We start from the raw sequence: 18,575 nt of genomic DNA, 5'->3' as shown, positions 1-18,575 counted from the left end.
ATAAGCTGGAGCTATAAGCATGCAGTGCACATCATAAAGCTTAGTGAGAATGGAGGTTTTTTTTCTGCATGGATGACAAAGCTCTTAAAAATAGACTCTCAACCAGGGAAAACTAGTCCTTCACATGTACAGTACAAGATTGCAGGGCGCAGGGCCAGAGACGTGTCGAAAGGAAATTACCAACATTAACAAAACCTTGTAAGAGTAATCAGACTAATCAAATGCTTATATGTCCTTTTTGTTTCCCCTCGATTAATCCAAGAGGGCGTTATGACTTCACAACAGCCCTAGTCAACATGAAGAATGTGTCTACACCATCAGATCTTGTATTTGCTGGTCTTTATTGATTTAACTCCCACCTTGCTGTTTTAATATTTACAGGTTTATGACATCAGTGTATTGTAAGGTGCAAACGGAGGGGACGCAAGGTGTGGTCAGAGATGCTGCCCTTGCACATTTCTGGCTTTAAATCACTCTGTTATATCTGCCAGCAGGCCCCCCCCCACCCCCCTCGCGCCTTTATTTTGTCATTAATCACCAAACAATATTTATCGTTCAGAATCAATAAAGGTCTTTCGAACCTGCGTTAAAAGAGACAGAATGTGGCTAAATCTACCAGAGCAGAAGGGCTGGCCGGGGCTACTGGCACTGCTGGGTATCTGCTGGCACAGAACACACACACACACACACACACACACACACACACACACACACACACACACACACCTGGGATCAATTGGCCTTACCTGAAGAAGGGGGGGAGTAGTCTATCGCTCGAAAACTGATGCTTCACCGTGAATTACTCCAACCTCTCCCCTCCCTCTGTTTTTTTTTTTTTTTTTTTCGTTTTCACACTGATTTCTCTCCATCTGCTATTGCTTTCACTATTCGCGGCCGTCTACCTGACACACTCTCTGTCTCATCCGTTCATTTCATCTCTATGCAAACACCCTCCCGCGCATCCTGTCTCGTTTTTTTGCACAAGAGGACGAGCATAAAAGCTATCCATTGTTTATACCTTCCTCCCACTCCAAAGTGGACGCTAATAAATAATACAAAGAAGAAGACTGGTCTTATCACATGACATCGTTGCCACATGTTGCTGTGTGTATGTGTGAGTTGAGTCGGGGGGGGGGGGGGGGCGCTGGATTATTGGCTTAGTGTTTTGGCCAGGTTAAAGTGAAATAGCCCAGAAAGGCTCTTAGTAGAGATTACCCCAGGTACTAAAAATAGTAAATTTCACCCAATACACACACACACACACACACACACACATACATGTGAACGCACAAAACAGAAAGGCATGATTGTGTTGTGTGTCGGCCCAGAAAGGACCACTATCTGATCTTTGTGCAGGGGTGTCTCAATTACACAAAGATGCACTGGCCCACGTACACACGGGTGGCTCTGGTGTGATGAGAGAGATGGGTATCCACTGGGGGGCAGGGGATCAGCTGGGGCAGGAACACCAAACCATGCCTCAATCAGCAGCAGCAGCCTACTGGGAATGTAGGTTTTTGTGTGCGTGTGTGTGTGTGTGTGTGTGTGTGTGTGTGTGTGTGAGCAAAAGAGAGAGAGACAGAGAGAGCCAGACAGGCAGCCAAGCAGCCACCATGTTCCCTTCCTCTTTTTACTAAACATTCCCGAGGGCACTATTTTTTCTCTTTTTTTGGCCATACCCGACCCCCCCTGCTCCCCATCCTTTTATTTGATCTTTTTACCCCTCGCTCCGTTCCTCCTTCCAGCCTTTTCTTTCCAGAGGCGACTGTTGAAGGCCAGAATATATTTGTTTAGCCGCTGCAGCTTCAACTTTCCATCAGCCAGGAACAAATGCTCTGCCTTGGGAGCGAAAAAAGACAGAGGCAGAGGATGGGAGGGAGAGAGAGACGGGATGGCAGAGCCCACAGTGTTGTGGGGCGACGGTTTGAGAGCCCTTGTTGTGGAGTGGATCTGACAGACGCTCCGAGACGACACGGGCCCGGACAGCCAGAGTCTGCATCTCTCTTCTATACGTCTGTGGCTGCTTGTCCGTGCTCCCTCTCGTTTGTGTATCTTGAAACAGCACCGTTGCCGGTGCGAAGACGCTGCCTTGGACAGTTATGGAGGATTTCTCCCGTCACGACGTGCAAACAACGCATCGGCACGGCAGTAAAAAAACTGGAGGGAACTCGCGATGAGGAAAGTAGGGTGTATTCTAATAGGACTCACTCGAGAAAATCATATTATACTGTGGAATATGATAATTCATACACCCTTTGGTGGAGCGGTGAACTGGTGCGGGTGGTGTACTCTCAAATGTCAGCATAAATTTGCAAAATAAACGTAACCGGCATTCAGCAGGGAGTAGGAACAGGGACAATAAGGGTCTCTGCTGTCTGTGCTTGTGCGTGTGTGTGTGTGTGGGCGTGACAATTCCTCTCACAGGGTCTCCGACTTTGCTCCTGTCTCAGCTCACAGGAGCGTCTGTCGCCAACAAGTGCGTGAGCTAATCTACGCTTACACGTGTTTTTGCGGGGGTGGGGGAAACGAAAGAGCTGCTCGGGGAAAACGTTTTCATCGCGGCATGTTTTATCAAAGCCTGCTGAGAGTGACCCAATCAATCCAATCTGCCGTTACTTAAGAGTAAGCGCCTGAGCATCTGTCCAAGAAGGCACAAACAAGCGACACGAGACGCCATAATGCCTTTCGAAAATCTGATATAATCACATGCCGTCTCCTGTTGTTGGAGTAATATAAAGAGTTTGCATCACTGCCTCAACCCACATACGGTGTGTGCGCTCACGTGCACACACACCGCACGTCCCTGTATAATATCAGAGTAATGCTTTAAGCCTCTGCATCTTATTTTACTACCTGCAAAGCCCACAACCTTTTACGTCCAATCCATGGGCTTTGGTTCAGCTGGCACAGGTCCAAGCTTCGCCTGGTCTAAAGGTTTGTCTCTTTCGCTGCCCATCTGTCCCCACGTCCTGTCATCTGCTGGCCCTTTTTCTGTCCGTCCCTGCGCCTCCCATTGTTTCGCTTCTCTCTGTCCTCACCCGTCCCTTTTCCCCCCACCTGTCCGTCCATCATCAGGTACGGCAGCGATATCATGTCCACTCCGTGCCAATATTCTTGCATAATCACGTGCGCCGACACGCGGCCTCCGACAACTGTAAATGCCTTCATCTGTATATGTGTGATGTGGCGTGCGGCTTCCCAGCATGACCGCCACCTAGGGGGTAGGGGTGGGGTGGGGGTTTGTCCACGTCGGAATCCAAGAATCCAAATAAGTCAAAACCAACAAGACACGTTTCCATCAATCAAACGTTTGAAGCTCGACATGAAACCTGAGCAGGGGACCAGCGGTTAAAGACACATTGGGTCACGCTTCTGTGCTGTTATCTTTGGCAGTACATTGGGAACTTAGTGGAGTGACCACCCCTTAACAACTGCGGCCCGAAATAGACAGTGGACTTTCACAGTCGGCCCCGTTTTGAAGAGGTGTCAAACACACTGTGCCAGGAGCAATAGCTGTTATGTGTATCTGTGTGTGTGTGTGTGTGTGTGTGTGTGTGTGTGTGTGTGTGTGTGTGTGTGTGTGTGTGTGTGTGTGTGTGTGTGTCTGTGTGTGTGCATGCGCGCTACAAGAGGGGAGGTGAGGGGGGGTGGGTGTATCATTCTCCACAATTCGTGTCAGGGACAGTTGGGACAGTGGCAGCAAATGGAGCCAAAGGCCAGCGAGAGGACAGTTTGTGATCTGTTTGAAGACTGTATCCTACTTAAGAAACTGAAAACACATACAGACACACACAGAGACAGAAACTCTCACACACCTACACTGCTTATACAATGTGCAACACACAATTTCCATTGTCCCCCTAAAGCCCAAATAAGATTTCCTCTGATGTGGCAGCAATATTTCCGTTCCCAGCCGTACTGCATAACCAAGTCAAGCTCTGTTTACTTATTTGCTTTACTGCCTGTCACATGGAACTATAACTTGAATAAAAAGGCACAGCACAACACAAGAAAAACAGTTGGTCTTTACAGTGTGAGCTGCAAATCATTTCAACAGTCGACTTGAACTCATGAAAGTCAGTTCAAGCTCCCAGAGAGTGTGTTGTTCTATGGCCAGGGGCCCCCATGTGACAGCTGCACCCAGCTGTTACACATGTTACTCAAGGCAGCCTTGATAATCCGCTACCTGCTTTTTTTCCTACCACACATGCACGCTGTTTTATTAAGTGGATGTACCCACAAGAGAGGGAAGGGAAATGGAAAAACAACAACAGAGAAATACACTCGCAGGCTTTAAATCTGACCAGTTATTAGCCTGTTCTTTAATCTTCAACTTCTTATTGGATGCTTCTCGGCTCTGTGTACAGGCCAATCAGGGAGGGGGGGGTGCAGGAAGTACAGCTACAGCCCCGGCCCTCTGATCCTTGCCGAGCAGCAAACTTTCCCCTGTCAGATTAAGTAGGATTAGCCGGGTCCTGCCGTATGATGAACTGAAGCCTTTCCATATCCTGAGCATAATACAATAGCATGCTGGCTTGTGGGGTGGGTGAAAACATCGCACACTTGCTGCAATGTACAGTATTTGCATGGATGCAAACATGTGCACATGCAGACGCTTGCTCCAAAGTCACATGCTGCTTTTTGCGGAGAGCTCGGTCCCCCATCGCGGTCCTCAGTGGGTGCTAAGTTCCATTGTGTTGCACACACATAGACACAGGCACACGCACACACTGTCACTGGTATTTTTATCCATCCCCAGAGCCACTCGGTGGCTTCAAGCCATATCACTCTCAGACGAGAGAGGAGCCTCGGTCACACCAGCTAGTACTTAAGGCCCCCCCCCCCACTTTATGTGTGTATGTGTGTATTGGGGTGGTCCACAGAGGTAGAATGTGTGCTGATATAAAGGGACTCAGAAAAAAAAAGGTGGTGGGGAGGTTAAATGTGGAAAGAATTTAGTCTGTTATCAACTGCTGCCTGCAAGACCACTGAGGAGACACGCACACGCACACACACACACACACACACACGCACACGCAAAGACCCTGAAAACGTGACTACATGACAGGGCCATAGGCACAGACACAGACACACACACTGCCTTCTCAGACAGGGTTTTTCCTCCTGAGGCGAGGCAAAAAGCATCCAATCTCAGTCTTTCTTGTCTATCTCTGGCACTGATAAAGGCTTATAATGAACTGGGGACTGGAAGTCAGTCCCCAGACCGATGGCTTTATGGCCTTGGCCAGATCATCACCCTCTGCGGACTTCGTTTGTCACCGGGTGAGAGCAGAGAGAAAGCGTCAGAAAGAGAGAAGGATTTGAGGAAACAAGACAGAAAGAAAACTCAATCGGACGGGAGGAGGAGAAGGGGGGGGGGGGGGGGTAGCAAAGATTAGAAAGTTTTACACTCCAACCTTTGAGAAGCGTTTCGCAATACCGGCATAACCAGGGTTTACCACTGGAGCGATCCGTTAGATGTGTGCCGCATTACTGACTCAGTGCTGAAATAAACTCTCAGTTTTGATAAGGTGGATACAAACAAGGGGACCAAGGTTCTCCTGGGCTTATCGCTCATCACGTTATCACCCCATTTTGTACTTGGGAGCTATGTGAAAGCATGTTCTTAAACCCGCCACCTTTGTTTTTTGGCTAGCATTCAAGAATTTGATAAAGGTTGTGTTTGCTGGGGCATGTTATGATATCAGCTCACTCCTGACCACCACCGTGGATGCAAATATTCTCCATAATTCCCAGTATGAAGCAACTTGCCATGTTATGAATGCTCAAGGAAATGACTGATAAAGTAATGGATAGTAAATACTGATGCTGAGATTTAAAAAACAAAACAACTGTTAGCTTTACTTACCTCAAAAAGATTCGATGCCTCATTGCCGTACTGAGTGGAAATGATCTCTGATTGGTCGCTGTACCATTTGAGGCCACCCAGGAAGCTGTCTGCGTCTAAGTCACTGACATCCAGCTCTGAGAGGTCAAGTTCCGGAAGGTCTGGGCAGAGGGGCTGGTCTTCACCAACCAAGGCAGCGCACTGGAGAGAGAGACAACAACAACAAAGGTGGTCAGACAGATGTGACATCTCCATCACGTGCAAAATCTGACACTGAATTCCTCTTTAAACCTGCTGGTGAGTCGGAAAACAAAGGAAACTCATGTATTTCACACATTCATGACAAAGGAAAATTCCAAATAGGACTTCCACTTTCATGTGACACACTTACAGGCTATCATTAATCCATCCAGCCTTCATTGCGTCTCTTACTATTGTTCTATTGATTATTAACAGAATGTTTTTTGGCTGCAGATCACGGCGAGTAAAACCCTGCAACCTGCGAGCTCCTGTTGCACTTTGTCCTCCCACCATCACACTGTCACTGGCCTTTGTGCTACTTTCTGCCGCCAGTTGACATGTTGTATTCACCAGACACTTTTTATGTAATCTAGACAATGTGTGCTGTATGTAGCAGCTGCTCCCGTTTCCTCGGCACGAAAAATCATCAGCTCTGATGTGGTTGCAAGTAGACGGGCTCTGAGCTGTAAATCAAGCATGGGCTCTGGTGATGGGAAAAAGGTGTCGGAGAGGAGGGGAGGGAATGTGCAACAAGTTTGGCTCGGCTGATTCTGCAGGATCATTCAAAATGACAGTGGAACCTCTATTTCTTGATGCTCTACAGTGTTTGTCCTGCAAAATTATTCCCATCATTCTGGATAAGGGGGTATTTTCAGTATGCAAACTATAGGCAGGCAACAACAGTTGAAATATGCAGCAGTCGAACGGAGCTGTCTTTACACGAGGTGGGCGAACTTTGAGCTCTTAAGTCAGGGATCATTAAAAAGCAAAGCCTCGCCAGAGTTCGAGGCGTGTTTACGCACTGTGCCTGCCCCTACGCACATGCAAATCCAAGCCCGAGAAAACCGCTCCATGGCTGGTGTCTAATAAGCAACACGCTCCTAATTTTGTTGACAACACGTCAGCCGATATAGGAACATGATGGCCAGGGTGCAGGATATAAGATAGATATCCTCGGGCGAAGCCGGGAGGCATTTGGCCCGCGGGCTGAGGAGGGATGAGAGTCGGGTTCGGTTCAGGACAAAGCTGGGGCGACTGATGCTGTGCCAAGTAGGAAACACCCGCCCAGGCTCCCGGTGTCAGAGTTCATCCGTCTTCGGGAAGCGCACCAACACGAATACACGATGACTGAGACTGTGATGAGACGAATCCGTTATGTTGCAACTGCGAAAGCGGAGGGGACAGATTCGCTGCGTCTCAGGCTTCCCTCCCCCTGAGGTGATCCACTCCGACAAGGCACGGCATGGAAAAAAAGACCCGTAACAAAGCTGTTAGGATATTCAGAGGCTGGACGTCCTGTGCCCAATTATCTTATGGACTTCTTGGTGAACTAATAAAATAGCGCCACCAGAGAGACGATCGGGGCGCACCACAGCGCGCCACTGATTTACGCACGCATCGCGCATAAAAAGCACCCGGAGAAGATTATTGGAGGAAGCACCGCTGACCCGGGTGACAGTCCGGTTATGGGAAGAGCAGGATTTTCACATTAATAAGTGTAAATGCGCACAGAAGGATCCAGAATCCCACAAGGAACGCGAACATTTGCTGGATTGTCAACTAAACGCGATCGAAAACCCCTCTTGGATTAGAGTGACAGATTCACTGGCAGATTGAAGTGCAAAGCAGTTCATCTGAATGAAAACCAATTCATAAACCGGTCAGGAATAATAAAAATCTTACTTTCATTGAATAAAAGCAGTTTTCCTTCCTCATATTCTCCTCACGCAGCCCACAGTTACGCAGCCAGACTGCAGCCACGCCGTGTGGTTACTGTGGAAAACCTTCCTGAAGCATCACTGAGTACATACTGTCAGGTAAACGTCCGCCACAATGAGCTGGACGGACCCAGTACACCAGGAAACAGGACACGAATAAGTATGTTGCTTATATCTGCATGCACCGCGGAGAGGGATAGATGGATGAAAAAGACGACGGGAGCGAATGTGAGGTGCAGATTTGGATAAATGGATAGAAAACTACGCAGCAGGTAAAATGAAATGCGCACGGGACATAGAACCGTCTGACTTGGATGCGTTGCTGCTCTCGGAGCCAGCACAACGTCCCCTCCGGCCGGGATGTTGGCACGCAGACGCGGCCCCGGCACGGATCGTATTATGATGCTCCTGCATGCGCAACGCCAGATAGCGGTCCCCCCTCTGTGTGGACAACCTCGCAGCCCCCCTGAAAATAACATGCGCCACAGCACAGCACCAAAACGAGGATTATCGCCAGCTGGATTTGCGTGCGTCAGCCAAATACCTGACTTTGAGACATTTCAGTCATTTCGGCGTGAAAAGCTTCTCCGGCGCCGGAGCGCGCACAGTCCGCGGCTGGAGAGAGAGATCCGCCGGCGTGCACAACACCCGAGCAGAGATCCTACGAGGGGAAGCAACGGGTCCCGAGCCTGAGCACGCATTACAACAACTACATCCCCGCACACTCCCTTCCACTTGTCATATATCCCCCGTGTTGTATATCCGCCGCATCCTCAGCAGAGTCCAGACGCGCACTACACCGGCACCAGCAGAGGAGAGGAGAGCGTAAATGTGGAAATCACGGATGGCCACTGCTGTCCATCGTTCCAGGGAGGAGGTGAAAAAGAAAAGTCCAGAGGGGCTGGAGAGATGGAAGAAGTCGGATTTTGTTTGCGCTCACCTCTAATTCTCTCCACACCGAGTCCTGGTTACACCTGTCCCACGCCATCCAGCCACTGAATGACGGTCCGAGAAACAAAAAAAAAGGGGGCAAACAAAAAAAAAAAGGAGAAAGAAATCAAGTAAAAAAGAAATCCACACACGCTTCCCACTCGCGCTCACACAGGCAACTGCTGCCCCTCGCCGAGAATGAACCGAGGGCACCTGTCTTACAACTGCTTTCCATCACATGACAAAGCTATTAAAAGTAGGCAGGGGAGTGACTCCGCGTCCACACTACTCCGCCAGTGACGCGCACCGAGCAGGCGGGGTCTGCCTGCGCACATAGTAAAATCCTTTCCATGCACTGCAAAAAAATACCACGTCTATTTCTATACAGCTAGAAATCTATCTATACGTCTATCTTTCTCAAATATGTCGGAAGAAAAGGAGAAATTCTTCATGTAGGTTTCTGGAAGTAGATTCAGCTTAAATTTTATGACAATTATGTACCTAAAATCATGCATAGATAGATTTCTTAGAGGATCAGGATTTGAGTTTGAAGTCAGGCTCATGATATCTCAGCTTTGTTGTGATTCTAAGACAAATTGAATCTTGAATAAATGCTTTTGTTGTTGTAGTAACTAAAGTATAAAATGCCAGGAATGTAAACATCCAGGATCCATGTTCTTTTTTGATTTTTGTTCGCACGATCACTTCTTCCATGGATACCAGTCGTCTTTTTAAGTTTAATTCCAGGTTTACTCTCTTTTAATATCGCAATTAGCATTAAATCAATCTATCAGACGGTTACTTTCAATTGACGTCCCCATTCCTCCATTAGCTCACTCGTGACTGTAACTTAAAATGCCAGCGTTCGGCGGCTAGAATATCAAAGAAGGTAATTCAGCCTTTTGCAAAGTATTTCTTTGTCCATTGAGAGGCAATAAAAAGGACAGGTGGCAGTATCAACCGTGTATACAGTGTCAACAGGACGTGTATAGGCAACAGTACCTCGGCAAAATGAAAACAAAAGCTTTGTGGACATTTCAAACAAGAGTGGTTTTGTCTGTTGGGTGGACTGACAGGCACACGGCCGCAGGAATTCTCTGTCTTTTGCTAAATGTTATTCTCTTTCACTAATCACACGTTTAGCACGCGTGTCCACACAAACAGCAGTATGTAAATTATAATGGCACTGTTGTGTTACATTTATAACATATAAAAAGCACTTTTAAAAAGGGATATCACGCTTTAGCTTTTCTTTTTAGAACTTATTTTAGGGAAAAACTATTCCTCTCACAATACATACCTACAATAAGAAACTTATTCAATGGAAAATGTTAAAGCAAATCCAATTTTTTGTCTTGTAAGCCTATAAAGTCCACCTGAGCATACGAGGAGCACTTGTCTCCGTAAATTTGTGACCCACGTTAAACACGAAACTGCACAGGAACCTGGCAAAAAAGGTTTTGTTACAGGAAATGTAACTTGTACAGCCCGTGTGTATCCATGCACGTGTAACGCCCTGTGGTGTGTGTGTGTGTGTGTGTGTGTGTGTGTGTGTGTGCAGCAAGACGTTGTATGCTCGTGAGTATCCGAGGCCATTTGTACCACTAAATCCATACATCTGCCTCTCCGCGCGTGCCCAGAGATCCTACCCAGAAGCCACGGCGAAACCCGATCGGAGCAGGTGGTGTGTGCAGTGACCTCACAGAGCCCAGATGGACCGGTACTACGGAGAGCGTAATATAGGGGCGACGTGGGAGCGACACGGAGCTCGGCGGCGGCTGCGGACATAAAACGACGACTGGGGGGATGAAATGCAAACGTGAAGTTAGAAAACAGCCTCTCAGTCTCATGTGTTTATTTATTCAACAGATGTAGGAATGTGCAGGTACAGTAGCTGCTGGTGGGGGAGATTTTTCACAACTTTAAGTAATAGCACTATAATGAACACAGCGCTGTTAAAGAAAAGGGGAAACAAGAACAAGAAAGGAAAGAAAATCTTGGCCAGAGATACCTGCTGGTAAATGATATTTCTCCCTCTCCTGAAGCGGCATGTGAGTCACAGTCAAAAGCCTTATCTGATTGTTCCCTTCATGCCAATTAAGACAACGGAAGCTAAATATAGATATAACGTTACGATTTCCTTTCTTGAATGGCCTTTGATTCGTCTTTTTCTGCAAACGCGCTCATGCTACGGGCTGGATATTCATGTGTGTGTGCCACGGCGCAGATTTGTAGATATAGGAATCATTTGAAAGGGAGGGGGGGGGGGGGGGGGGGGGAAGGGCGAGGGGGAGGGGTTTTACAGCTGTACAGGTAATCTATGAAATGCCTCAGCTTTTGTTTCAGTTGCAGGGAGATGATAATGAACGGGGGAAGACGCGTGGGGCAGACCGTCACAAGCGGTTGCGGCATGAGGAATAGGTGGCGTTTAGTAGCCCACATCAGAGGAGATATTTAGGCCAGCCAGGAGGGAGGGGAGGGAGAGGGGAGGGGGCTGACATCGCCGTGCGTTCGATCATTCCGCTCCCCGAAGAAAGGCCTCGGGTCCCGCTTTCACACTGGCCCTGCATCACTCGCTCTTATAGATATCACGTCTCAAGGGGACTGAATCTATAGGATGTGAGTGTGAAAAGTTGTTCACACCCGTTTGATGCATTGCATGTCGTCAGTTGATGGACCCTCTCTCCGGGGGGGGGGGGGGGCTTCGGACCGCAGGGCTTCACCTTGCAGACGATCACGGTTAGAGGGATAGAGGAAGTTAACGTAAGAATCATTCAAAGCCAAAACAATTAAAAAAGCGACCGCTGGTTAATCGTTAATTGGTTCACGAGTCAAAAATGACGCGTCGGCTGCTCTGCGAGGAGCGAGCCCGGTCCCACGTGCACGCCAACGACTGCTGCACTTGCTTGAATCGGGGGGCCGTGCTGCTGGCAGTTCTCAGAAAGCAAAGAGCCTTAATGATTAAACAATTTCTCCCAAGGGTTCGCTGACAAGTGGAGTTCTCAAAGACAAAATGGCAAAATGGGGCTAATCCACAGATAATTATCTTTGTGTGAATATTTAACGTGGCCTGACTCATGCTACAGAGGCTCCCATTTGCTTCTCTGGTGTTAGACTGAGTGTGACATGAGCGTTTTCTGTTAAGAGCTGGATTTGTGTCGACCCCGTGGTGGTAATTACGGTTACATATTTTAATGTGACAAAATCTTTTATTTTGAACTGTCCTTTTTTGGGGGGGGGGGGCGGTTCATTCACACTTAAGTGGCCGTGTTTCCTTTTTTTTTTCGTCCGTGAATTGTGTCAGCGGCCCTCTGAGAGCGGTGCCGCCGCACAGTGTGGGGGGATGATTCATATCACTTTGTTGCATGTCATTGCTCCCAACAGAATCTATCCTAGCATCTGGCCATTTTTAATACATGGTGGCTGGATTCATAAGAATTAATTGAGGGCAGAGGTAAAACAGAGTGCCGCATCTATTCATGTATTGTTTCGGGGCGGTTCAGAGACGGCTTATGCTTCGTGCTCCTGCCTCATTTGATGTGCACGCGGATCGTCGGCGCATGGGTCATTTTTCCACCCGATAAGTCATATTGTTTTCGCCTTATTAGGGGACAAAGGAGGAAGTGGTCACATTTCACAATCGTCAAATGCTCTACAATAACATAGGGTGTAATGCCATACAGAACTGGCCACAGGAAATGTAAATGGATACACAGCGCAAATAAAACGCTTCTAATGTGGTGTCAAATGATCCCAGACGGCTGCTTTGAGAGTGTCCTTTAATGAACTCACACGACGTAATAAAACTCAATCACATATTCTAAGTATTTAACAATATTTCATGTTTTTAAATTCTTTATTTTTTCAACATCTCACACAGGGGCCATACATTAAAGTGGCCTCCATAGACTCCAAACTCATTTATTATAAGCAACAAGATAAACAGTGTGACGCCACAAATTATGCCAGCGCTCGCCCTTTGACTTACAGCAAAGCGAGTGCATTCTCCCCCTGTGAAGATTTTACATCCCCTCTGTTTGTAGTGCCCTTCAGAGAGCCCGCTGCCTCTCTGCCCTGCGTGCGAGCGTGTAATCCTTTCCATCAATGAACTCCACTGTGTCATTTAGCCACTCTCAGGATGGCGGCTACTTTCCCCGCAGAGAGTCCGGCCCACATTATTAAGGCAAATGGCACAGAGAGGCCAGGGCCAGTTAGCCATGGCTGAGCCTTGGAAATGAAAATAGCATCAGTCCCACGCAGGGGCTGGTAAACACAAAAAAGGAGCCTGGGGCGCAGCGCAGGACGGTTCCACCCTCCCTTTGCTCCGGCTCTGCCGCAGACGAATAATATCATGGTCACATGGTGATGCGTGGTGGAGTCTCCCCTAGGAGCCCTGTGCTGTTGGGTTGTTATTGGGCTTGTTTAAAATCACCAGCGATTCATGCAAGATGCATGTGGAAGGTGGTGGCACAGAGAAGGAGGGTGCGCCATGTGCACGGCGGGCCTTGTGTGTAATGCGTCTCGGTGTAGTACCGAGCTAAACTAGCGCTCTGGGCAGGGACTTGTGAGGCACTTTGTGTTTTGCTTGGGTATGGCACTCACAAGGAATATTAAAATTTATGGACCATGAGGGTTTGGGTGCCAAACACACTGACATAAACAAGACGTGCACGCCGCCTGTGCTTAAAAATGCTACAAACCCAAACTTTGAAATTGCTGTAAAATTCCAACAGATGCCACATGCCCGGCAATGTAACTAGAGGAAATGAGATGCACTTGTGTGGAGGAGATAGTAAAAAATCTTTTACTGAAAAACGCACAGGAAAATAGTGTTTGTTGTCATGGCCCATATGCAGCGAGGCACTTTTCCCGGTTTTATGTAAACTTTAAACTTAGCGAGTCAAACGCCATGGCCTGTAAAACACAATGATGATGATGAAAACATTACAGGAAGTACCTCTTCTCCAGATCGTGTTCGGATTGGGAGCTGGAGGTTTAAGTACGTGCAACAAAATTCATGTTTTGGACCCGAACACCGAGCGGCAGCAGGAGTCGAAATGTGAAAAAATACATTAATGATATCTCATCACTGGCTACGGGCAAATGTAGGTGCATCTTTTCTGCAAATGGCAGAAAGCTCCTGTGAGTCACGACGAGGGCCCAGAGCACAACAGATGTTGCTTGATTTCTAAAATAATAAGAGAGGCACGGGGGTGAATACCTTGACAGCGCGGTCCTTATGTACTCTTAGCGCTGGAGGAGCGCCAGGGAAGAATTAGGTCAGCTGAAGTGCATTGTGCCTTGTGGAACTCCGCGTTAAAACAGTGTCGGTGGTGGTGGGGGGGGGGGGGGGGGGGGGGGGGGGGGGGAGGAGGAGGTGGGATGGTGTTGGTGATACATAGGTAGAAATTTCTGGAGCAGCACGACCAGTTTTTTTTTTTTTCTTTTCTTCGCTATCTCTCTCCCCTCGCTAACACTCTTGTATCATGGAAACACGAGCAGAAACGTTACACCCCTGAGTCCAGACTGCAGCCTAATTATTTTGAGCAATGAAAAGAGAAGGAAAAAGGGGAATGAGAGAGAGGGGGGGGAGAGAAAAAAAAATGCATGTGAAATGCAATTCTTTCATACAGCCTGCATACGGGGTGTATAACCATAAGCCAGAAAAAATCCTTACGGCACAATAAAACTGATTGTATCATCACCTTTTTTTTTTCCCCTTACAGGGTGCATTTCTACTACTCTTCCCTTCACCTCCTAAAAGGAGCATGTACTGCTGGAGAACACAGTGACGGGAGGAGAGGAAAAAAAAAGAAAAGAAAGGCAGAGCAGGGATGAGAGGAAAGAGAGGAGGCACAGTCAATACCCATTTTTGCCAAGGCAGCCTGGTGAAAAAGAGCAAAGAGACAAAAGGAGCAGATGGATGGAGATGGAGCTAATGCTGAGTGAGAGTGTGACAGGGAGTAACAAAAGCAAGAGGGAGTGAGCCACTGAGAGAGATAGAAAAGAGTTGGACAAAGACAGGGCATGAATTGGAGGCAGATATGGAAAGAGGGGAGGAAGGTGGAAGCTAAGTACAAGAAGGACTGATTGGGGACAGGAAATGTGCGCTCTAACAAAGGGTCAGGCCGCGGGGAGGACGAGCAAACCACCTCGCCGCGCTCCGCAGCCGCTCCATCTCTCGTGTGAAGATAAAGCACCCGTTCGCCGGGGCAGCGAGTCCCCGCTGAACTGTCAGCGCCGGTCCTACCGCGTCCACTATCTCGGTGTTAATCTAACGGTTACCACATTCCCCTTCCCCCCCGCATATTCCGGTCATGGTCTGAGATCTTCCTGCTTACGATGGGTATCGGCCTCACACGTGCTACGTATTCATTTACAGGAAGGTTTAGATTTTCACACACACACACACACACACACACACACACACACACACACACACACACACACACACACACACACACACACACACACACACACACACACACACACACACGCACACACGCGGATCCTTCCACTGCCAACATGACCTCGTTGCCCCCCCTGCATGACTATCACGTTTTGGAAATAAAATTGTGTCGCAAACGCACCTCTCTCCCCCTTGTTAGCGATATTAAATTGGAGGAGATAATGAGATGCGGCCTCGAAGATGACAGAAAGTAATTGGTTTTGATGCGTGTAAAATCTGGATTTTAACTGGACATGATATTCAAATGACTTGGCAGCCGTCCATCAAATGTAAACGTGTGTGCAAGCACATTGCAGATTGTGCTGAGCAACAACGTTGGCTTTTCCTCGTGAGTAGGCAATCTCAGTGTGTTTTTGGCAACTGTAGCTTTTTTTTTTTTGTTTTGTTCGTTTTTTTTTCCAGTCAGATGTTGCCACGCCTGAGGCCCGTTTCCACTCGTCTGGAAATAAAATGATTTCCACTCCTTCTTTTACATGATATTCGATCATCAGCGGTTGAAATCAAGAGCAAAATCCACTGTCATTCAGTCAGTCAACCCTACGCTGTCCCTGCAGCCTTCTCCGTGACCCTCCCATAATCCCTTGTTGTGGCGCTCCGCGTCCACCGGGACTGTCATCGCCGGCACAATAAACAGGATTAATCAGAGCTGGCATTGGGCACTTTGGTCCAGATGACGCGTGTAATTAAGGAGTAATTGGCATGTCATCTGTACATGAGGAAATATGACATGCGCGAGCCAGATGTACTAATTGTGCCGCGCCGCAAAACAAGCAGCGCTTGAACAACTGTGTCCTCAAAGGCTTTTTTGTTTTTACAATCCCGGAGCATAACTTCCTTTGCACTGCTGACAGCCTCGCTTTCTTTAACATCTTGTTCACCTTGAAAACCTCCTCATATTTTAATCGGTCGCTTATTCCTTTATTTACATGCTAATACACTTAAACGCTAATTTGCTAACTTATTCATTTATTTACATGCTAACCCACTTAGTGCCGCTCGCATTCAGCAACTTGTTCATTTATCCACCTCCAGGATGACGCCGTTACATTACTGAGTGTTTATTTATGCACGTGGGAAGAGACTTACGTTCTCGCCGTCTAATTAAGCGGCCCCTCTCTTTTCACCGCGAACAAAAGGATGGGTTTATATGCTGCTCAATATATACTGTAGCTGCACACAATGGGAGATGGCCGAGATGCCCTTTCGTGTTTGGGGTCACGCTGGCTGCAACAATAGGTCTGAACTGCCCTTATCTCTCCTTGTAAACGTGAAGCTCCAGGATAAGTCCGAGCCCGATTTCATGGCTCATGTGGGAGATGTTAGGATGGAGCATAACTGAGGGGGGAGAATTCTTCTTATTTGCCCTTGCACCTTGCATTTCCTCAGTTGTTAGGGAAGTCGGTAATAAAAGAGAACTCCACCGCCAGGCGTTGGGAGGATGCTCCATCTAAGATCCTGTGAAACACAGTAAAGACGCACGCCTATTTATTATTATTTCATATCTGTATCTGCAGCCATTTGTCAGTAGAAACGCTATTTTGAATTAGAGGCAACATTAGGTATGCCGAGCTCGCACTGGCCTCTTCTCTATAAAATTCAGTTAGGATTATTAAAGGCACGTCAGAGCAAATGAATATTACGGCCCGTGCGTGTTATCTGAGAGAGTTTTAAAGATACACAAACGGACAAATATAAAAGTTTGGGCTGAAACCGGGGCGGAGGTCCTGCTTTCCAGGAGGAGCGAGCTTGGCAGGGAGCGGGGTCAGTGATGCACTGGCTGGTAACCTCAGATAGCTGCTGGCTAATTTGCAGCATGCCCCCAATTGCAACAGAGAGCCGAGAGCCATGCTGAGGTGGAGAGAGTGCGGCCATAACGGCAAAGCAAATGGCTCATAGAGATATCCCAGTTGTTTTTCATCACATCAATTTCACGCCTGTGCCGCCAGTTTTTCAGAAATGTGACAAGATGGAGACAGGGAGAGGAGGAGAGAAAAAAGAGAGAAATTGGGGGAAGAAAGGATAAAGGAGGGATAGAGAAAAGGACGAAAACATCGAGCTCGGAGATACATGAGGCTGGCAATGTTAATCTCAAAGCCCGCTCCTGGTGCGAGTGATTGCTGTCATCGCTGTCTCATAAACAAACAAATGAGAATATCTCTAAAGCTAATATCGCCACTGACAATGTTGCTCAACACTTCTCAATTTACTGATGCAACGCGGGACTTCTTCTGGCAATTCCGTTTACTCTCCCTGGTATGTTGGCAAAGAATTACATTTGTTTTTATTACATTAAAGCCTCGGAATGTGAACTTAAAAAAATGTGCGGCTTGTCAGTGCAGTTCCCAGAAGCAAAGGTGACAGTTGGGCTGCTTTTAACAGGCACTGAAGTCTGCATGTTTTCCTGGAACTTTCCGTAGGGGCTGTATGTGAGAGGTAACTGTCCGGAAACTTTCTAGAACTTTTCTACGTACAGCCCACATGTCCAGAAAATGTCTGAATGATTCCCAGCGTAGGTGAAAGTCACAGAGTGGGCGTGTTGATGACTCTTCTAACACACAAAGTACGTGAAACTGGAGGAATACAAATATCTCAGGGTGAAAAGAAGACGAGGGACGACGCCGGTGTCGGTGCTGTCACCCCAAAATGGCAGCAGAATTTCTCGGACATGTCCTGCAATAACAACCAGGCCTCGACTGAATGTTTCGGACAATCTCCTGCTGCGTTCTTTAATGTGAAAGGCGAACTCCAGGAAATGTCAGAGCCAGTTCTCCAGACATTTTACTGGAGTTCACGTCTTAAAGAGGGTTTACTGTTAACCCTATCACCAGTGAGTTCTCCTTCACCAGTAATGCACTTTGTAACCTTAATCTTCTTTCGGAGAAGTAATAACACAAAAGCTGCCATTAACTCTGTACTCTTTACTGTGTATGAGTCACTCCTCTGAGGAAAAGTACCCGTGCTCAAAAAAACCTAACAGGTGTTGATGTTCTAACCAGGTTTTATCTCTGGGACAAACACGTCTGTTTTATACAAGCAGATATTTAACCTGACAATGCTTTATGGTTTTCCTGACCAAACACATTTTACAGCAGTTTGCATAATTGCCCCCTCTTTCATCAGTTCGAAACTGTGACGAGAAACGTCGAGCGGCGCATCAACCCGAGATAGCGGCGCATTCAGGACCTCTGCAACTGTGGGGTTGTGCAATTATTCAAAGGGAATGTGCGACTGCAGTGGAAAATTTGCTCGTAAAGAACAGAAAGTTCTTCATTTTGCGTAACTGCAGGATATATTTGGTTTATATTTATAAGACTCATTCACTTGCAGATAAACAGCAGGAAGTCCAGGCCTAATAAAAACTCACTCTTCT

General features: G+C 47.5%; 1 protein-coding gene across 9 annotated transcripts in view; it reads right to left on the bottom strand.

Moving 5' to 3' along the window:
* Positions 1-18,575, bottom strand: part of ppargc1a (peroxisome proliferator-activated receptor gamma, coactivator 1 alpha) — a 255,591-nt gene that overhangs the window by 28,899 nt on the left and 208,117 nt on the right. For 4 of the 9 annotated variants that reach the window (XM_034615529.1, XM_034615534.1, XM_034615530.1 and 1 more), the window contains exon 2: positions 5,870-6,049. In XM_034615529.1, the coding sequence (XP_034471420.1) occupies positions 5,870-6,049 (180 nt within the window). Of the gene's footprint in view, positions 1-5,869; positions 6,050-8,350; positions 8,706-8,746; positions 9,012-18,575 lie in introns of those variants that run through there. The other 5 variants (XM_034615528.1, XM_034615532.1, XM_034615537.1 and 2 more) reach the window with 5 other exon arrangements.

Source organism: Hippoglossus hippoglossus, chromosome 18 (assembly GCF_009819705.1).
Source record: "Hippoglossus hippoglossus isolate fHipHip1 chromosome 18, fHipHip1.pri, whole genome shotgun sequence".
Taxonomy (NCBI): Eukaryota; Metazoa; Chordata; class Actinopteri; order Pleuronectiformes; family Pleuronectidae; genus Hippoglossus; species Hippoglossus hippoglossus.
This window is presented reverse-complemented; position numbering and strand designations above follow the sequence as displayed.